Source organism: Drosophila guanche, unplaced genomic scaffold, assembly GCF_900245975.1.
Source record: "Drosophila guanche unplaced genomic scaffold, DGUA_6, whole genome shotgun sequence".
Taxonomy (NCBI): domain Eukaryota; kingdom Metazoa; phylum Arthropoda; class Insecta; order Diptera; family Drosophilidae; genus Drosophila; species Drosophila guanche.
Window position 1 is genome coordinate 44499 of NW_022995757.1, and position 22376 is coordinate 66874.

Consider the following 22376-nt stretch of genomic DNA (forward strand, 5'->3'; position numbering starts at 1 on the left):
AAGCGCAGTGGCAACGGATGACTGTGATGGGTGGGATGAGAGACGACAGAGAAGCAGCTCAGCATGGCCATGACAATGCTCAGCTCCTTTTCACGCCATTCCATTCGCTCTGCCTTTGCCCACTCTGAGGTGTAGCTGTTTATATTCTTTTGCGCCGTGTCACTATTAAATCCTAATAATTATTTGCACAGTTGTTTTTGGTCAAGCCTTACTCTGGCCATTCGATGGGGCATTTCTGAGCTGTTGCACTGTGCATGTCTTGTGTATCTCTGCACTCGAATGACATAGCTGTGGCGTGGCTGCTGCTTAATTAAGTTTTCGCAACATTAATTGAAACTTGGCCTTGTCGTGACATCAAGCCAAACTGCCCCAAGCTGAGCCAAGCTGCTGCTCCACTCAACCATATTCACGTGCCCTGCCCTGTCTCGGTCGTTTGTCTTTTGTCTTTTGCCTTTGTCTTTGAGCTTTGAAAAGTGTTTGGCTTTTTGCAAGGACACAAGCAGCTCCTCCCTGCTCTCTCTCTCTCTCTCGCTCTCTTTTGCTGGCTTCTTGATTGGAACAAATGCATTTCTAATCTCGGCTGGAATGCTCCTTCGTTTCCATCCGCCTCTTTCGGACTCTGTGTGCCTTCTTCTTGGTTATTTCTCATTTCGTTTTGTCGCCTATTTGTCATTGCATTTTGCTTGCACATTTATCCCACAGGCGACAGCCTCACATGCACATATAGACCAAAGGAGAAGTATTGGTATTGGGTCTAGAACCAGGAGACAGGACACAGGAGACAGGACACAGGAGACCAGAGCCAGCAGCACACATCTGCTGAACTTGGAGGCTATCTTCAGTAGTTTTACTGCTCAACTTGACCGAGATAAATGGATGGAAAGAGTGCAAAAGTTGCATTTAATGGCCAGATGTGCATTAAGACTGCTTGAACGAACCGCTTGGATTTCTGCATGTGGAATGCCTCCGATCACCATTTCCTATTCGATCGAACTCCTTCACACAATTAACTCCTTTTGTTTGCTACCTCCCACAGCGGAGCACGGCCACAGGAGATGCTCCTGGGTGGAGGAAGACGCCAAGAAAGAATATCGAAACGTTAGACAGTTGAATGAAGGTTTCATTATGGCTTCCCAAAGATTCTCTCCTGCCATTCCTTAATCTCCTCAATTGATTTTCAATTTATTGAGGTGCAGGCCACAGCAAAACTAAATGTTGTAAAAATCAATGGTTGATGACTTTGTGGGCATTTTTCACGTCATTTAAAGAACTTTAGACTGAAAGTCAAAGCCAAAGTCAGGGCGAAGTTGGGCACTGAAACAAAAGCCGCCGGTGGGGCAGACATTTGACCTGACGCTCTCTGCCTTTCGCTGTTTCCTGCTTGCACTGCTTGCCTTCGGTTCCAGGCTCAGGCACACACACACACACACACACACACACACACACACACACATATCCAACCCGTTTTGGACATTTGGTAGTCTCTATAGGTCGCATTCCATTTTAGTCACGTACAAACGGAAAAGTTATCGAAGATTTAAGCGCACGTACATGGGAAATAGGAAAATTTCACACACACACACACACACACACACACATTCCGCATAGCCGCAGTACAGTGCGCTTCATAGCTTCAAATATTAGATGGGTTAGAAACCTTAGAGATTAGAATAGGCATTTCCAAAGTTATCAAAAGATTGCGGAGCACAGGCCTCTACCCAGAGGTAGATCCCAAAAATCCATCATCAAATGCCGTGAGTTATTGTAAACTGTCGGAACCTGTTCGTGTCCCTGTCCGTCTGTCTGTCTCTCTGTCCGTCTGTCTGTCCGTCTGTGACTTCGCCTGTATGTCAGGGTGTGTGTGTGTGTGTGTGTGGAGTGAGGGTGCCCGTTTAGGTCTTGAATGGTATCTCCCCAGACACTGCAAACGCTTGGCACGTAGCTGCTGAGTTGAAAGTGCCAACTGTTTTGCTTGTCAAATTGAAATTAAAAGGCAAAATGCCCCCCCCCCCCCCCAACAACTCGGCTGCCAGTTCAAGCCATAGATAGAGTCTTTTTATAAAATCAATAAAACCGAATAAAATATATCCATGGCATGTGTGTGGGGTTCACTCAAGCAGCAACTGGCACGTAGTCCGTTAGGTTTCTCAGCATTAAATCCACAGAGATTATCCGCCCAAAGAGCGAGCCGGAATGGGGAGCAGCCCAGACTGGACCAAGGACTTTCTCCCGCACTCTGGTCCTCGAGTCCTTTACTCGAGGATTGTGATGACAAATTGGGTGCGTGCGACCTTGACCCAGAGCAGCTGCTTCAAAACGAAGACAACAGATTTCAGATGCCTTTCTTGAGACATTTTTCGTTGCTCTCCGTTGCAGATTTCAGCATTTTCTTGGCCTGGTACATCTTTCTCTACGATTTAATGTATTTTTTTTTCACAAATTTCGATGTAGAAACTTGCTCCACCTTGCTGGTACGTACATTCACTCACTCATTTATTCACGCGCATTCGCTCATTTGTTGATGATTTAAGTGCCGCTTCGACTTTCGGCAATCCTGCGGGATCCACCCCGAACCCTCGCGCTGCCCGCTTAAAAGCATCTGCACCTCGCGGCATATGGATACAGTTGGGCAATTATTCATGCAGCCTAAACACAAAACAGAAGCCCCAAAACGGGACTCAATGCACACTCGTACTCGTACTCGTACATGTGTGTGTGTGTGTGTGTATGTGTATGTGGGTAGAGTCCATGTGCGTGCAATTAAACGAAACTGTCTGTCTGTCTGTCCGCCCCCACCCATCTCTCTCTCTCTCTCTCTCTCTCTCTCGAATTGCGAATTGCGTCTTGCGTTATTCTGTTGTTTTGCGGCGTTCGCGCAAATTTCCCATTTTCCCGTTCGCTTATTAATGAATTTTCCAATAATTTCTGCTAGCTGCCCCGCCTACAGCCAACCAAATGGGGTATTCCTCGTGTGTGCGTGTGTGCGTGTGTGCTGCAGCTGTCCATGTGCTGTTGGCATTTTGGTCGCACTTAGGCTTATTGTTTGGACCCTGGCAGAAGGAAGGAAGGCTGGGCTGGCACTCGTGCCACTAGTGGTTGTCAGGCAGCCAACGATGCTTCTGCCATTAAATCATTTTATTTCGACGTTAGACAGATGGTGAGCACAAGGAGCAATAGGCTTATGCTCGAACAATAGCCTGATAACTGTTATGGAAACCGTTGCTGAAACGCACCAAGAGCTTTCACACACGCATTTAAAAACTGCAGCTCAAGTAAAAGCTTTAAAATAGCAGTAGGCAGCGCGGAAGCAAAGTAAAGAGCAGCTGAAGCGCAGCTAAAAAAGTTCTAGCGATCCCCAGACACACATGGCAAAAACGAGGGTGGGTGCCAAGCGCCAACGGCAACGGCAATGGCAACCAAAAGAGAGCGCAAAGCGCAACGTACAAAGAGCGCGCGGAACAGTTGCACAGGTGAGAGCGCAGCGCAGATCGGCGAGAAGCTGAAGCGCAGCTAAAAAAGTTCTAGCGATCCCCAGACACGCATGGCAAAAACGAGGGTGGGTGCCAAGCGCCAGCGGCAACGGCAACCAAAAGAGAGCGCAAAGCGCAACGTACAAAGAGCGCGCGGAACAGTTACACAGGTGAGAGCGCAGCGCAGATCGGCGAGAATCTGAAGCGCAGCTAAAAAAGTTCTAGCGATCCCCAGACACGCATGGCAAAAACGAGGGTGGGTGCCAAGCGCCAACGGCAACGGCAATGGCAACCAAAAGAGAGCGCAAAGCGCAACGTACAAAGAGCGCGCGGAACAGTTACACAGGTGAGAGCGCAGCGCAGATCGGCAAGACAGAAGACAAAAACTAAGAGAGAGTTTCAGTGTACATGTGCTACGGGTACAAGAGAGAGCGTATGCCATTGCCCAGGGAATACTCTTTCTTTGCTGTGAGCTCACAATTTCAACTCAATCAACACACATCTCCCTACGCATAGTTTTCGTTTATTGGGTGTTCTCTTTTCTGCTTTGGCAGTCTCCGGTTGGGCTTTAACTTTCAATTGTTTGGGGAATTTGGAGTGAACGTTTGCTGCCCATTAGCCACACGACTGGAGTCGATGTCGGTAAGTGGGGTGGGGAATCATACATATGTACATGTGTGTGTGCGTTAATGCCGTTAATGTTAACCTGTAATGTATGTTTGATAAGTTAATTTTCGACTTTATCGCCTAGCATGCGGAAGGAGTAGGAGTTTACCGTTAAAGCCATCGGGGAACGAAACTCTCACCCTCACCCAAAAGGCAGCCAGAAGAAGTATTCCCACGGCAACAAAGCCATTAAAACGCTTTGTGTGGGCGGCGTAAGGTGGCGAGCGAATTGCTCATCGATACGATGAAAGTAGCCGAAAACCCAAAACCCAAAACCCAAGCCCAACCACTCATCGTCAGCGATCCAATCATTCATTTTTGGCGGCGATGGAGACGAGTGTCGGAGGGTGGAGGTGGGAGGCGGAGGCCAAGACATTTTGATTGCCCAGTAAGTGTATCGGCCAGTGGAAAGGGCAAACGACGGGCGGCCAAGCATGCCGTCATCCATACAGCACAGTGGGACAAATGTACAATTTGAGTCGAACAAATATTTTACTCCACCATTTACTTAGCATACTTACCATACTTACCATTTGTTCGCCGCCGGCGAGTGTCTATGTAAATAATTTTGTTGTTTTTTTTTGTCTGTGATTTACTTGGGAAATCGAACGCTTTACGAACAGTTTTTGATTTGCGTTTTGGTGTTTGCTTATGAAAGTGCCACTTACAATGGCAACAATGGGACGCCACACTCTGTACACCACAACTCCACAACCGCAGAGTGGCAGTGGAAACAGAAGCAGCAGTCATATGGCCCACCCCACCATAGAACTCGTAGAACTCCTAATACCTAATACCAATACCAATTTCCAGTGCCAACTCCCAAGTGTCTGGTGTCGTTGCTCGCTTCGCTTCTGTTGGGATTGGGATTGGGATTGGAGGGCGGTTGGTGGCTTGGTCTTGTTATCCTTTGCGCGAGGACTCGCTGGTAATCAATGAAATTACTTTTTAGTTCAAGGCAAGCCAATAGTGTTGCAAAATGAAATTATTGGGAGTCAGTTCCGGCGTTAGCAGCAGCCAAAGGCACCGACCGCCCTGCCCAACGTTTGCTAATGAAGTGTTGCCAAGATTGGAGGCGCTGACTGCGAATGGGGATGGGAATGGGAATGGGAATGGGAATGGGGATGTGCCCTGAGAAGCAACTGAGATATTGGCGGTACATGCTAGCTAGCTCACATTTTTCAGATATTTGCGCTCTCTCTTTACGCCACGCCACGCCACGCCACTCCGTTCGGTTCGGTTCTGTGCTGTTTCTCTTTATGTTCTTCTCTTCTCTTCGCTCCTTTCGTTTTTTCTTCTCGTCTCTTTTTTTTTCTTGGGTTGGGTGTTGCATACATTTGCGCTTAATGGCTTTGGGGAATTCCGATGACGTTTATAGTCGACAGGCAGCTCCTGCTGCTGCTGCTGATGCTGCTCCTGCTTTGGCTACTGCTTTGGCTACTGCTCTTTGCATCCTCGGGGAAATTTGCTTTTGAAACTTTCCCTCTTTTCCTCTCGCACTCTCGCACGCTGTCTCTCTTGCTCTCTCTCTCTCTCTCTCTCTTGTGGTCTTATGGGTTGAAAAACACTTAAAGCTGCTGGCAAAAGGAATGGCAAAGAACTGTTTTCGAAAAGACATAAAATAAAGCAAAAATCCTGGCTGGACAATAACTCTTTGATGGTCAATGATTTGCTGATGGATGATCTTTCAGGCTACGAAAGAGCTGACTGCTTGCTGCACAGGAAGGAAGCTAATCGGAGATTGTCAACTTGTCGAGCTGATTTTCATGGATTATGTCGTAAAGCTGGAATATCTTTTGTTTGCTGCTGCTGCTGCTGCTGCTCCTGGGGCTGTCCAGAGGGATTTTCTTAAAGAATGCAAACTGGAAACTGCTGCAGATTCTGGGGCTTTAAAGTGATAATTTGTGCAACATTTTCTTAGGCTTAGTTCTCGCTCCCTTGTCCCATCCTTCACGTTTCGACGTGATCATAGGCTCGCTCCTGTTGGAGTGGCAGTCGTCGCGAGGCAGAAGTCGATTTCAGCAAATTACTGCAAATAGTTGCTCATCTGAAGCGGCGGCGTATATTGCCAGCCAGGATGATTGACTGCGGCCAGGGGTAGACGCCTTCGTTCGAGTAGAATGAATGAATGAATGGATGGATGGATGGTTGGTTGGTTGGGTGGTTGGGTGGTATGGATTGTTGATGGCATTGCAGGGTTAAACGGGTCACAGTTGTCGCTGTTGGGCTGCCTGACAGTTGCAATTAATGCGGCAGTTGCAGTTGGGTTTTTGTGCTGCACTTGCCAAAGATGATGCAGCAGCTCATGCTCATGCCCATGACGATGTCGTTGTTGTTGTTGTTGTTGTTGTTGTGGCTCTATGGCTCTTCCTCTTTACAGAATCGCTCCCAGAACTCCATCCTTCCTGCCTGCTGTCTCCTGCTAATTGGCATGCATCAATGCATCGATGACGTTTATTAGCAGTACTCAGACACACTCGAGGGGCTGGCAGGCTGCCGCAGCGTAGGTGGGTGTGGATGTGGGTGTGGAGCTGGAGCTGGAGCTGGAGGTGGCCATATGCCAGGATTGAGGATTACACTCTCTGATGACGTTATTGTGTGCGCAGTGCGGCAAATTAACTTAATTTGATTTAATGGGCATCGCGAGTCACATAGACTCCGGGATACCAGCACCAGCAACAGTATGGCCTGGGTTTGAGTTTGAGTTTGGGTTTGGGCTGTTTCTGTGGATGTGGATGTGGATGTGGGTGGCTCTGTGTTCATGTTGTAATAATGGCGATGATTGGATGCAGCTGGTGCATGATGCTCGGCCGATCAGCCCAGAGCGGGCTGATTAAGTGCATGATAATGCACGCGGCCACGAGCCGACTTAATTGGCCCATGGGGCATTTTCCACACTAAGTATTCCGTTAACAGAAACTGAATAAAACGAAAGCTCAAGCATCGGCACATCAAGTATCAAAGCTCACAGCTTAAGTAACGGTGCCCAAGCTGACCCCGATTCTGCTGCACCAGTGTTTAAGAAGCTTTTGCAGAAGTTCTCCTCAAGCAGCGTCACTTATCCAATGCCATGATAAGTATTATTACTTTGCTCACTCCAGTTCCCCTCCAACACCCACCAACAAAAACAAAAAAAATCTCATCAATTGACACAACTGTCAGTCCACACACACACACGATGCCTCTGGCTGGTAGGGGGATGGGAGGGGCATGCCATGTCATGAGGTCTTCATTAGCCCGCGAGATGTAAACATTCATTCAAAGCTCGCTCACACGCTCACTGCTCGCTCGCTCTCCCTCGCTTAAGTAACTGTTCCTACGCTTGCCTTTCATACGCACATAACCGTACATTTGCATGTGTGAGAGCAGGTATGCAATGCTCTAAGAATAAGTATTCCGCACGAAATGTGTGTTTGGGTAGCACTGATTTAGCTTCTGGCTACCAGCGTCGCAGTCGCTGTCGCAGTCGCAGTCGCAGTCCCGTTGTCTTTGTTGTTATTGCTGTTGCTGTTGCTGTTGTCGTCGTACCATCAGGTCGAGTGGCAGCATTTAATGAGGTGCAAATGAGCTTGTCCTGGCATCAACAGCACACACCAAGACACTCAAAACGAAGATGCTAGGGTGGGTCGCATCACTTTAAAAAGAAATTAGCTGGCAGGAGTAGGCCAAGTGGCAGAGGAGAGTACCCATCCGAGAAGCATCAGCAGCCTGGCTTCAGGATGAGTGGCAAATGTTGTTGCTAATTTCTTCAGCTATTTTTTTATTCTCACACAAATACATATATATATATATATGTATACTTTTTATCTGTCTGTCTGTGTGTGTTTGCAAGAATTTTACATATTTTCTATGAAAATTACCATAGACACATGGCTGTTTGCCCCCCGCCTCTGCTGAAATGCTAGGCACGTAGTCGTGGGTGCACCCACTTAACATGATAAGCGACAAGACACCTAACATGTTCAACACGACACCTTCACGACGACGACAGCAACGACAAGCAGAGGCAGGCAGGCAGTCTCCCGGCTCGTACGCAGCACTGAAGCACCGCAGAACTGGCAGTGCTGAGCACTTGGCTTGCTAACAGCCAACACTTCTACGGCGAAAATGCACTCAATGCAAGTGTTTTTTTTTTTTGTAATTGCCTTACAATGTTTATGTTTTTCGATTAAGTTTGTTCTTGGCTTAATTTATTTTTAAAGTTTATTTTTATGTACTTTTATATACAATTTTGTTCTCTTAAGGTTTAAAGCTCTTAAGTCTGAAGTCGCTAACTTTCTTAAGCTACATCCAACTTCAGGCAACTGCACTAATAGCTTTCGCTTCATTTTCAGATTCTGTTCGAGACAATAAAAACCCAAGTTTGGCGCTGCACATGGGCACGTGGTTGGCTGCTGTTGGCTGTGACATGCTAAGGTAGCTGTTAACCGCGTGAAGACTGTCGCGCGTCCTTGTTGCTGTCGCCTTGCCGCTGCCTTGCCTGTTCTTTGGATCTTTGTGGCTGCTTTCCTGCTGTTGACTTGCGGCTATGCGTGTCTCCCGCCGCGTCCCATCCCATCCGATCTCGGTGCTTGGCGTTTGTCGGTCTATGCGGCCGGTTTGACCCCAAGCCTACACTCCATTCCATGCTACTCCACTCCACTCTGCACCACTCCACAGAGATATCTCTCTCTCTCTCTCTCTCTCTCTCTCTCTCGCTCATATTAAGCAAGTGACGATGCACGTGTATGGCATAAGTTGTCGCAACACTTTGCTGTCTGCCATTTCCCGTTTTCCCACCGTGTGGTGGGACACACACACACACACACAGAGCTCATGCGTTTACAGTTATGTATGTGTGTGTGTGTGTGTGTGTGTGTGTGCAGGTACTTGTAGCCCCAATTATCTATTTTGTAAAATAATTTGTAAGCTGTTTCTTCCTTTGACTACTTAGTTTGCTTTATAATTTTTCCTTTTTCAATCAAATGTTTTTGGTCTCTTTTTGTGTGGCTGCCGTAAGCGGATTAAATCCTCAAAGGCCAAAATGAATTAGAAATATTTTTGTGTTGGAAAATGGCACTGCTTGAATGCTTTCGAATTCTTGTGAGTTCGGTCAAAGGTGGATGCCAATTGGCATGACAGAATGGAATAGTGAATGTACGAATTTATTTTGTGAGCGAAGGAACGTTGTGAGTCGCGTGTGAAGTCGCGACACCACTTGTTTACCCATCGCCAGATGATTTATATCACAGTGGCACTTCTCGTAAAGGGTATACAAGTATAGCTCTGCCTCTGATTTCTTTTCTTTTCTTCGTCTTTTCATGTAAAGATGATGCAAGACTTGCATAAAATGAACCCCCAAATACATGCAAAAATAATATTTTTCAATTGTTATTTATGTTACTTGCCACACAAGCAATTTATATCCTCTTTGCCGAAATTGAGAGTGTTATGTAAATGGCACAAAGGATGATTAAATCAGAGCTGCCAAGTTGCACAAGAATAAAAAACGTGCGAGAGTTCGTTCCATGTGACACAATTTAAGTAAGTTTTCTTTCTGTTTTTCTTTCATATTTTAACAATCAAATATAACAAAATAATTTTAAATAGTTTCCTCTGTGGCAGCGGCATCGGATTTGATTTTAAGACCCGTTTATAGACTACAAGTCCAAAGACTTGTCTTGATTTGAGAGCAAACAGCAAAAAGGCTTTAATAAACATCCACCTGAGCTGCCACTTTAGCTTTAATCTGAATTTGAAACACGAAAACGGAAGAGGAGCAACAACAGCAACAACAACAGCAAAATGTATGCGAAAAGCGGAGAATAACAGAACAGAAGAACATGAGAATGAGAATATGAAAAGTAAACATGAAATAAATGGGATGGTTCGATGCTTGGGATACCCCTTGATGAATCCTCGTAGCAGTTTTTTTAGTTGATTTTTTTTTGCCTACTTTTCCGCGTAAAGTAACCACGAAAATGTTCTGATATTTCGCTGATTTTTTCAACCGATCAATTGCAATTTTTGCATCGGTGTACAATTGGTCACTGCCTGTTCCAGGGTATAAGCAACACACACAGCTACGAAGCATAACAAAATTGTTTTGCTGCTGTGACTGAAGCAGCCCTCAGGGTCGTTTGGCCCCACCAAACTGCAACGTTGCAAGCAGGAGGAGCAGCAGGCATCCCACATGGGCATGGGTAAGTGAAGGTGGTGATGATAACATTTTGCTTTGGGCGAAAAAATATCATTGGAAGCGCTCGTCGCACGGCGCTCAACGTTGGGGGTCAGATTGGCAACAGTTGTATAAACGATTGGGATGTTTACTTCATAATACGGCGAATGGTAGCGATGGGGACGCTGGATAGTACCAGGGGAATGCTGTGTGCTGAGAATGCCTGCTGGCACCTGAGGGATGGGATGTGCGAAATGGCAGCCTACACATTCAGTGGAACCCCCCCCAAAAAAAAAGAAAGAAGCAAAAACAAACAACAACAGCAGTTCGAGCAGAAGTGGACGAACTCTGGACATTTTTTGTTTTTTAGATTTTTTGTAACTGGTTTATGTTTGTATTTTGATTGTCAAAAGCTCGACAAAGGCTCAAAGCCAATTGTAAATATTTTCATTCATTAGATGACAATCCTCAACAATTTTGTATTCTTTTTTTAACTTTCTATCCATACTAATTTTTTCGCCTGGTGAACCTTCGAACCACTGAGAGACCCTCGGGCCAGCCGCCACCGATAAGCCCGTGAACGAATAAATGGAATTCCGAAGCAAATTTCTTCCGCTGTGCATGCAAAATTGCATTGCCGATTGCCGCAGGCTTGCTGCACGGATGGACGGAGATTGTAGACACACAGGCAAACTCAACGAACAATTTTTAGCTTTTGCATGTTTTGTTTTTCGAAATTGTCGCGTTGCAATGATTGCAGGAGAGACCTGTAACCTGTACAGGTACTGGCGGAGGAACTGCGGAGAGGGGAGTCGAGTGTGCCAGGCCTTGGCTTTTCCAAAAGGCGCATGCGCCACCGTTCGAGGTTCGATTGCCTCTCCTCGCCTAAAAAGTGTGGCAGGGTTCTCAGTTTATTATGCAACCAGAATGTCGGCACTTTGCACTTTGTTTATTTTGTTTTTTTAGGGGAAATACATTTTGGACACCTTCGAAATTTGTGTCTACAAGTTGCCTAAAGTCTAGCAGACTATACTCTCGGAGACACTCCAAAATTGTTACTTCTCACAAATTGTAAATAACGCAATGCAAGATGTCTCATCGACGCATTCTGAACTTTAATGAAGATCTCGAAAGGAGGTTTAACGGCGGGCGCGACGAGAACTTCGACGGAGAGCGCGAAGAGTACTTCGATGTCGAGCCCGACGAGACGTTGTTTGGGCGCCTGTTTGCATTTGTGCCGTTACCGGTTCGCAACACGCTGTGCTCCGTCGCCCATGGGACCTTGAAAGGCTTCGAGATGTTCAAATCCAATCCCAAGCTGATGTTCGTCGCAGCTTCCTGCCTGCTGTGGGCGCGTCTCATCTACAAGATCAATCACTAAATGTAAATGTCAGAGGGAATTGTTCTCTGCGCCAAACACTGTCACACGTTAGACCAATTTTCTCAATGTCAATCAATTAATCAAACTCAAAATTAAATAAACACAACTCTGTATGTACTCTGCAACTTTTCAGTTGCGATTTGCGAAACAGCTTTAAGCCTCTTACGAGAACCTAACAATGGCCAAAAATGAAATCTCAGTATGAAGCGCAGAGGCGGAGCGGAGGAGGAGCGTTGCCGAGAAATGTGACCAGCATGGGGCAGTGCCAGTAGTCATCGTAGTTCGATGGACGGACATGGACATGTTGTGGCATTCCTCCACTGTGCCGGCCCCTTGTCCAACCACACGCTGAATCCACCACCACTCCGTCACTTCTTTGCTTCATTTCATCTCTCTCACGCTCTCTCTGTCTCTCTCTCCCAATCTGCATCTCTGGCTGCCTCGAAAAGGATTGCAAAATCAATTTGATTTCCCAGTTAGGGGCAAAGGTTACTCTTTGTATTCGTGAGTGGGAGGCGTGACAGAAATGAGAGAGTGAGTATCAGCTGCTGCGATGCGCTCTTTCTCGCAAGCAATATGCAGCACTCGCTCTCTCTCTCTCCCTCTCTCTCTCTCTCTCCCTTTTTGATTTCGTTTGCTTTTGTCAATTTCCACGGGCCTCCTGCTAGTTCGTTTCATTGCATATACCCTTCCAGAGAGCTTTTCGATTTCGGAACAAACGCTGCGCTGCGAATAGCAGTTAGAAGTAAAGAAAGCTCCGCAAACCTTTTCTACGCTCCGATCCCTCCTCCCTGCTTTTCGTTTGAGCTGAGTGCATGGCGAAATTGAATCACTAATTAATAATTAATATTACGTTTACGCTATGAAAGGGTGTCTGCAGATTCGTCGCGTGTACTACAATTTCGTTCTTCTGGTTTGCTATGTCTTCGCACTGTCCACGTTTTTTTGTTGCATTGTTTTGTTAATTTGGTTTGCGACAGAGATTCCACTGCTTACTCGGTCCTTTGTTTGACTGCGTTCGATTGTTGAATGGTTTCAACAATGGCCAGGCCCTGCCCTAGTGCTTTAGAATTGCCGCTGGGCTGGAAAATATATTTACAGACATGCATATTACAAAATGGATATCGAATGCATAAGGCTTTGGATTTTGGATTTTCTTGATTTACTTTGAAGGAGGATCCAGGGAGGAAAAGTCATCGGAGGAAAGAAAGTGCAGCCTGTGGACATATAAATCCATCCAGGCTTATCCATCCAGGCTCTATACATTATTCTCCTACAAAGCTTGGCACAGTTTTTGTACTAAAATACTTAAATTCTGTTGGTTCGAAGGCTTCTCCCCCAAACAGCTACGGACTGCTCGCCCTTCCACTTGTTGTTTGCTTTAAAATTCACTAAAATTATTTGATAATAGAAAATGAAATTGCAACAAATTCCCACACAATTGCAAAGGAATGAAACAGAAAAATCGAATCGAAAATAAAGTGAATGCCATCAGCAAAACGCCATTGCGTCAGTTCGATTTACCTTCCCCTTGGCACCCAAGATAGCTGCTTCCCTCCCGACGCGTCGTGGCAGTTGCTTGTCGACAGCTGTTGCAGCACTCACTGCATGGGGGGTCGGATGAGATGCGATGCGATGCGAGGAGAGGAGAGGTGCTGGGTGCTGGTTAGTCTAAGGGCAACAATGTTGTCGCATTTGTAGCTGTCTTGCAGGTCTTTCTATTTCCTCTTCTTTCGAGAGCCACAACCAGACATTGTCCCACACTTGGCACACGAATGCAACGAACCTCCCCCCCCCCCCCCCCCCCTTTCGAATGCGAAAACAAGTATGTGTGAGAGTGGCTGGGGGGGGATGTGCAACGGGTTAAAGAATTCCAATCAGCAGGACCATTGTTCTTGAAGACAGACATTCGCCCCGAAAATTGAAGATAATTGAAGTGTAAAACGTGGAAAGCGGAAGTGCAGCAGTCAGAAAGAGGTTTGCCTCCAGCATGCAGCATGAAGGATGCAGCAAGCACTGCACCACCGTCTTTTGGGTTTCTGTTTGTGCTGATGTCAAGCCATGTACAATTTTGGCAGCAGCGGCGTCGGCAGCTGCCGCCCCCGCTCGACGCTCGTTGCTGTCGGTCTGCTCCTCAAACTTTCTGAGTCACGTCGAAGGCGAAAATGATGAGACAACAGACTAGACGAAAAGGGATGGAATATACCGTTGTAGCGTTGAATACCCTTTCTGCAGTGCATAAAATATCTTTAAAGTTCCATTATTACCATACAAATATCTGCTTGAGGGGGAAACTTAAGTTTCAAGATATCGCATATGCCCGCTGCTAGGGTATACAATAATAATGTCATTTACTGTGAGGCCACAGCGCAAATGGAGGGCAACAATAAAAGTGTTTACTGCATGGAAATCAACAACAATGAAAGCCAAGAGAGCCACGACGATATGCAAATCGCTGACAACGAAGCTCAACCCATTGGTCCCAGCACCACAGCTGCCCCATTGCCAATGTAAAAGTAACCAGAACAAGACAAGAACAAGAACAAGAACAAGAAACAGATGAAGACGAGAGCGAGAGGGCGAATTGAATGGCTGGTAGAAAAAAAAGCTTGCGGGGGAGAGCGACTGAAGCACGGTTCTTACGCAGGTAGAAAAGAGAGCTTGCGGGGGAGAGCGACTGAAGCACGGTTCTTACGCAGGTAGAAAAGAGAGCTTGCGGGGGAGAGCGACTGAAACGCAGAAATGAGAAATGAGAGCGCATACCCGTGGATGGCGTGATCGAGTCGATTAGGATTTGCGCTGAATTTTATTCAGCCTAAAAAAAGAAATTAAACTGAAGTAACTTTTAATTTGAAACAATTCTAGCACAGCTCTGTGTCATCAGAGGCATGCCAGCAGCGCAGATCCCCAGCATCACTTAGCGAGGCACCTGCGGCTTGGACCAGAAGTCAGTCCAGGCGCCACAAGCTGGTTGCCAGCACTTCAAAATCCATGTACAAAAGTTAGCCAACGAATTTTCAAGCCAACTTGCCACATCTCTGGTATGTGGCGAACGCTGGAGACTGCTCCAGATGCCTATAAAACTGCCGGGAAAAGAGAGAGCTCAAGAGAAGCGCGAACGTTCATCTGGCGCTCAACTTACCACATCAGAAAATAAGCAAAAAGCAATTTCAAGCCAAATCCAAAGGCGTTCATGATGCAGCAATCCATTAATTGTGTTATAAACACCAAATTATCGCAACAACCGAGTGCTGAGAAACAAGCTTCCTGCCAAGTTATTGATCAAGTGTCGACGATTGAATGACATAAAAATAGACGCACTCCTGACGAGATGAACATTTCAATCAGACACTGCTTCGCGCTGCTATTGGGAAACGAATTAAAACATAGTCCAAGCATATATCTGCCTTCATTTAAGGTAAGTAAATGTACACTTGTATACACATAAGTAGTACATACTTGTATGTACTCTCTTGCCTTTCAATTGAGAAGCGTCCATCGCCATAGCTCTACATAATTACGGGCATATGTACAAGGATTTCCATGCGCCAATCCCTTTAAATAAATATTCGAACATTAACGAAAACTCATCGACATCAATTCTGGCCAAGATCCGATACCCTCCCTACCATAATGACAAAAACAATAAATTAAACTGCGCCTGGTCATTGCTGTATATCCTTAAAACAGATGTTCGAATGGCACACAGACATATAGTGTGACATTCTTTTATTTCCTGCACTCAAAAGTTGCTCTTAGTTCGATAATTACTTTGCCTGCGTGTCTCGCGCGTCATGCAGCAGCGCCGCTCGTCCGCTCTTTGGCAAAAATGTAAGCACAAGGTATACATTTCCTTGGGTGCATCATAAAAAGTATTTAAAAGTCGAAATCACCTTTATTTCCCTTATTTTAAACTGGCTTTATAGGCAATTGGATTATTATTGTGGAGCAATCGAAGCGAAAATGAAGCAATTCCATGGAGATATGTAGAGAATGACAGACTCTCGCACACACTAATGGCCACACAGGAAGCGGGACTCGAGTGATTTGACCAGACCTGCAACTCAATTTCCTGCTGCTCCTGACACGCCTCCGTCGCACCATCACTCCTGCACTCTCTGCAGAGCTCAAGGAATGAAAATGCAAAATTGACAAAGCCAAAATGCTTTATGCTACAAGCACATATTGTTTAGACCCATTTGCAATGATGGGCGATGCGGATGAGGATGAGGATGCGGAGCCGAGAAGTCAAGTAAGATGTTCCGCAGCCGGAAAGAGATGGAAGCGCAGAGAGAGAGAGACAAACGAGATAGAGAAAGATAGAATATGCCATTAAATCTCTTTAGAACTCAATTCTTATTCCCAACGCAATTTATACAACAAAATTGCACACAAACACAAGCAGACAAGCACACAAGCACAGGCAATGCAACATAGACACGAGGCACACAAAAAGGACACGAAAGTAAGGTTTGAAAATATCACCGAGGAGTTTGGTAATGTCCGCCTGGAATATGCCCTAACCAAATTAATGAAACTTTCGCAAAATCGCAAAATCAATGTACAAAATAATAATAAATATTAATAATACAAAGAAATAAAAATATATTTTATTATAATAATTAAGTCTCAACCCACACACACACACACACACACTCTTAATGAGCATTAGCGAAAACTGCTTGCTTGAAACTGCTTGCTTATGCCTTATATTAAATGGCAAACACACAAAAAAACAAATGCAGAGAGAGAGAGAGAGATAGTCTGCTTTTATTTTGTTGTCTGCCTGTATGTGTATGTGTGTGTGTGTGTGTGTGTGCTGGCGTGTCATATGGAGCGGAATAGAAAATAAGCGCACGTCAACTGCATGACACGAACACATAGAAAACATACGACGCGACAAAGCCGAAAAATGTATATATGACAACAAAAAGAAGGAGAGGGAAACACAACAACAAGCAGCCGAAAAATGCACACTGCCCAGGACTGGTGCATAGAAAAGATAGAATTTGGAGGTATGGGCAGAGGTGGAGGTGGAGGTGGAGTCCGACGACTGGCTAAAAATGGCGTAAAGCCGTGCAACATATTTATATATTTTTGGCACACTCCAACGGGGCAATGGAGAAAGTGAGAAAAGTGAGTTGAAAACAGAGTGATAAGCAAAATGCTGCAGAGGCAGGTAGGTACGTACAAACCGTAGGCAGCTCGCGAGCAATCAAAAATGCGCAAAAAACGGGAGACATAAATAAAAAAAAATAGAGTGTATAAAACAGCAAGAGATGATGTCAAGGCAAGTCGCAGCAAAGGTCTTACAAATTCTGGTAATCTGGTAATAGATAAATAAATACATATATCAAAGATTCTCTGCCCAATTATGAGCCCATTCATTTCATACATTTTTCGCTCTTTGGCTCAAAAACTGGCTCACATTTTAAATTGCTGAACTAACTTTAGGTTTCAAGGTAAATGAATAATCTCAAAAGAGACATTTAGTCAAATTTGCAAAGGTCATAACGTATACTTAATATCACGTATACGTTCAATGGGCGAACCAGAATCTTTTCAATTTTTTATACCCGGTACTCGAAGAGCATATAGGGTATATTGTATTTGTGCACAAAGATGATGTATGTAACGCACAGAAGGAAACGTTTCCGACCCCATAAAGTATATATATTCTTGATCAGCATCAATTGCCGAGTCGATTGAGCCATGTCTGTCTGTCCGTCCAAATTTTGCATCCAGACTTCTGTATGCTCACACTGTTACAAGTGTGTTTAAAAAATGACTCACGCCCCCTTCCGGCCCCGAAAAAGTGCGAAAACCTCCCAAAGCTAAAATTTTGAAGATAAAAGAAAACTAAAAACGCCTTTCTGTAGGGAATGACCATAAGTATCTATCAGATCACCAGATTGGATCATTACTATAGCCACAATGAAGAAGCAGCTTATATTTGTTTGGTTCACATTCTCTTATTCACACTCTGCTTCTGCTGGGTGTGGCCAATGCGTCTGCCGCGAGTCTGCAGTGTGTGGGTCTAGGGAAGGGGAGCGAGCTAAAGGAGCGTGTTGGTGTGAGAAGTGTTGTGGATGTAGATGACAGATGACAGATGAAGAAAAAAGGTAAAATTTGACAAAACACCGCTAAGGTGCAGCAGTAGTACTGTGTGCCAGGTAGAAAAGTTGCGACGCGTAAGAAGCGTCTCACACGTCCCTTCTCGTTTTTACTAATTTTAATAAAAAACTAAGTTTAATTAATTGAATTTGCATGCATTTTAAATATATTTTGGTTTCTTTCAATTGATCGTTTGTATACAAAAATTGCCTCAAATATTTGTAAGAATTTTTTCCACACACTTTTACTTGCTGCTTAGTGGACGTTTCGTTGAATAAAAACCATAAAAATATGCAAAAATACTACGGACTACTATTACTTTAGCAAACTTTAACATTCCACTAGAGGCATTACATTTTGTTCACTGAAGTTTATTGCGGTACCAAATATTGCCGTTTTTTTGTGGATCATCAAACGAATGGATTGTCGGGTAGAGTGGATGGCAGAGCTGAATGGTGGGAAATTATAGCTGAATAAACAAAATTGATCAAAAAAGTATGCTCAAAGTTGTCATGTGTCCGGGGGTGGGAAATTAATTTTTGTGTTTCTTGCTTCTATGTTGCATTCGTGCAAAGGCCATGCTCAGCACGTGAGTAGCGGTTCTTCAATATGCATTTACATACCTCTCAGAGAGCTGCACAGCGGGAGAGTAAGCCAGAGACAGAGAGAGAGAGAGAAAGAGAGCTTTCTTTGGCACGTTTGCTCTTTGGGTTTGTGGTGACGTTTTTATGCTGCTCTGCCGCTGCAGCAGTTACCGTTGCGCTCTGCCTCTGTGCCGACTGCGCTGCCTGAGATATTTTCCTATGGACTGTTTGTACGTACAAATTCTTATTAATTTTCTGTCTTCTTCTTTTGTTTCATTGAGCCGCAGCTTTTGGCATTTATTATACATAAATTGATGTAATTTAATACTCTAGTCGGCTTTAGCTAATTGCCCATGGCCCTGCCCTTACCTTTCCTCACCTTTACGCAGCTTATTTGAGAGAACAAAAGGCAACAGCGAAAATGAACATTTGTTGCTTTCTGTGAGTGGCTGGCTGCGTGTGCTAAATTGCCGCCGCGTGCTGCCTCAATGGTCGTCGCTGGATGTCTCGCGGTGGAAGGAAATGACTTAATAACCAATCAACTTTTGTTTTATTTATTTGCAAATAAAGCGTTAAATCAGCATAACAATGGCGCAGAATGCCAGCACCAGTTATACCCGTTATACACAATTCTGTCTGGACACACACACACACACACAATGCAACGGGACTGCTTGGCGTTTAACGCTCCGTCGACTTCTTTGCGGTAATTGAAGTTTTTGAATAGTAAATAACATCAGTCCAGAACCTCCCTGCCTCCCCACTGGCACATTGTTTGGCCTCGTGGTATAAGCCAGGAGTGTACCTAGGAGTAGGTGTCGAGGGGCAGGCCAAAGCAACGACACAAAAAATAAAACACAAGTGGAATCTAGGGTACATTTTTGTTGCCAGTCTTGCACTGACCCCGTGAAAATATTTGCACAACTGTCGAGGGTTGGGCTGGTGGCGTCCTGCCCGACGCTGATTGTTTGCGGCTCACGTAGTCGAACCGCAATAAATATTGATGAGCACACAAACACAACATTAAAACATTGTGCGTAAAGTGTACGAGCTTCTATGGACCGAGCTCACACACTCAGGACTCACCTTTTTGCCTCTTTTCTTGTTTCCTCTCTAATTTGTCTCGCAACAGTTGGAGGCAGTAAAATTTAATAACAATAATAATGCTAGTCCAAGGAAATTCAAGAACTTCGCCTAAGGAGAGAGGGGGCGGGTGGGGTCGGGTCGGGTCCGTCGGGAATAACCCAAAAGGTTCGCAGAAAGCTTTACGGGAGTGACCAAACTTAGAGGAGCAGCAGGAGGAGAAGACCCAGAAGACTGCCAGGGTCGGTAAGAATCTATTAAATATTTACAGCCACAAAGAGGAAAATATCTCTTAAATAACACTCAAGCCAAATCATAGGCGCTGCTGCTGCGAGGTAGGATCATATAATTTGTGGACAACAACAAAAAGCGCCAGAAAAATAATTACCGAATGATAACACAATTTTGATACATTTTTAAAATAGTTTTTTGTATAATATGCTGATATTTTTGGATGTTAACTCATTAGTGGCATTTATGTCTAATAAAATAAGCTGCTAAACCTTTTAATTGGTTAAAGCAGGCCAAACGATTGCTTCTCTTTTCAACTGCTAGTGTCCAAAACTCTAAGACCCACCCGCGCTGGCTGGGTAATTGAATTGACCCAACAGGGACGGCGGAGTGGGTGCAAGTGTCTTTGGTGGGGGGGAAGTTTATTTAGTTAGCAATTTCTGTAATAGGTTTACACTCAATCTGCGATGCCGCATGGTCGTCTACCTGTGCACCTCGTAATATTTACACTGCACAACAAAATGTCACCTTTGGGGTGTGCTTTGCGGGAGAGAAGAAAAAAGGAGAAACTGTAGGATAAATATGAGGTCTTTCTATCCAAATCTATACCTGCGGCTGTTGCTCACCGTTGCGCCACAGAGTGGCTGTGTTCAAGGGGCACAAGGGGGCTTGGGGTTTGGATTGAATTTCGTGCCCAACTTCAATTGATAATTACTGAATTAATTGCTCGCGTTTGACCCAATTGAATCCCACAATCAATGTCCCTCGCACCCATCCACAGCCACAAATTGTGGGTTCATCTGCACTCCGCCCTGTCGCCCCGCCGCCCCTCCGCTCCCAAATTGCCTTTCGATCCACAGAGCGCACGTAGGAGTGGCCGAGGTGTATGCCGCTGCAATGCATTGCAATGCAACAGGAGCCGCCTAATTATGACTTAATTTTGCTTTGCCAGCAGTTGTCGTGGCAACATCATTTAGTATTCAGGAATCTTGATAGCTGTGCAGCAGCTTTGAAGGCATTTCTGGAACTTAAAGGCATTAAATATAAGAAATAAACTGCAGCATGCAAGAGCAGCAAAGAGCAACAATTGATTTAATTTTCATTCACATTCTGACTTCATTTCGGGCGAAAGCTTCCCTTTGATCCGCTGACATCTGAGCTGTGAGAAAAAGAGAAGAGCCTGAGCTAAAGCTCGAGGAGAGCAAGAGACACTTCGGCAATTACGACCTTCATTGCTCTCTTTCTACCTGCCGATCAGGCACTCACGTGTGTTTGTGCGTTTGTATGCAAAACGTTTCTTGCTTCTCTGCCGCTGCCGCTGTCGCTGTCGCTGCGGAAGTCGAGCAACTGCGCATTGACCACCACACGAAGACGTTCCGCTGCCGCTGCCGCTGCGGAAGTCGAGCAACTGTGCATTGACCACCACACGAAGACGTTTCTCTGCCGCTGCAATGCGTTCTCTGTGCATAGGTCGAAGCACACGAAGCTTTTACGCTGTGCGTGTGCCGACTGCACTGCCAGAGATCATTTCCAACAACACGAAATGCCACAAATAATGCAAACTTAGAGACTTGGATGTACATTTGAAATATCCAATCAGTAATCGCGATTCAGATTTAATGGAAGTAGTTCGAGTTGGTATATGGGTACATATTTTTGTGAAGGTATTTTCGCCTTATTGGTGTTGGTCTGTTACTGAGAACCGCCTTCTAATGGCAGAGTTTCATCATCTGTATCTGAGTCCTCGGAATCCCATACCATTTCCCACTCGTCTATGGGCATCCAATCAACGACGGTCGTGTTGCTGGATGGGTCATGGTATGCGCCTTCGGGTGGAGACTCGTGAGACTCAAAATCATCAATCATCATCAATTCCATCGGGTTGCCATTGCCAGTAGCCACGTTCTGCTCCTGGCCAGCTGCGCTGCAGGCTGCGCTGTCCCCACTGCATGCGGAGAGTAAAATAATTATACATTAATATTCATACATAGATGTAGACCTGGATACATACGCTTCTGTTGATTCGTTGACATGGGCCATGGCCAGCTCGATGTAGAAGCGATCGAGAAGGGAATCAAGCATAATTGCCTCCACATTCACACGGGAGGAGGATGGAGTGTTGTCGATGATTTCATATATTTCCGCCATTATCTCTTCAAATGTGCGAATCCTGAGGTCATTTGTATTTATTTGCTGCTGCTGCTGCTGCTGCTGCTGCAACAAACGAGAAACGACGACAGATTCGACAAATGCTAAACTTGGAGTTGGTTTCCCATTTTCCCCTTCACTTACGCTCGAAGTTGGTCCATCATCACTCAGGGGATCCTTCTCCATTTTCACTCACAGAAATCAAACGAATTCACGAACTCCAGCCAGAAATGTCTAGAATTTATGCCAGGGTTGCTGGAGACAAGCAAAGCCCAGCCAGTGTGCACAATTCCATCCGATCGATAGCTAATTAAGTAGCGCGAATCATTTATTAAAATCATTTATTTATGTAAGCTTATGTAGAGTATTTTCTTGGCTTTCTTTAATGCACGAAATCAACTTTCGTTTCATTTTTATTCATTTTGGAAACACAAATTGAAATGGCAGTGTTGCACAATCCCACAACAGTCCAGTGTGTTTTCCTTTCCCTTGCGGCAGTTGGCGGGCTGCAGCTTTTTGAATTTGAAACTACGCAGACTCAA

General features: G+C 45.1%; 1 protein-coding gene across 1 annotated transcript; it reads right to left on the reverse strand.

The window, feature by feature from the left end:
- Positions 1-21264: 21264 nt before the first annotated feature.
- Positions 21265-21889, reverse strand: LOC117590298. Its single transcript, XM_034282784.1, has 2 exons — positions 21698-21889; positions 21265-21631 (listed from the first exon to the last, which is right to left on the reverse strand). Exons 1-2 carry the CDS (start codon positions 21832-21834, stop codon positions 21379-21381), a joined length of 390 nt encoding a protein of 129 aa, XP_034138675.1. The 5' UTR covers positions 21835-21889; the 3' UTR covers positions 21265-21378.
- Between the last annotated feature and the right edge of the window lie 487 nt (positions 21890-22376).

Excerpts from the sequence above, each read along its gene's own strand:
- LOC117590298 (XM_034282784.1), bottom strand. The coding sequence starts at position 21,834 with ATGGCGGAAATATATGAAATCATCGACAACACTCCATCCTCCTCCCGT. Across the intron at positions 21,632-21,697 it reads GTCAACGAATCAACAGAAGC|TGGGGACAGCGCAGCCTGCA; the intron begins GTATGTATCCAG and ends CTCCGCATGCAG.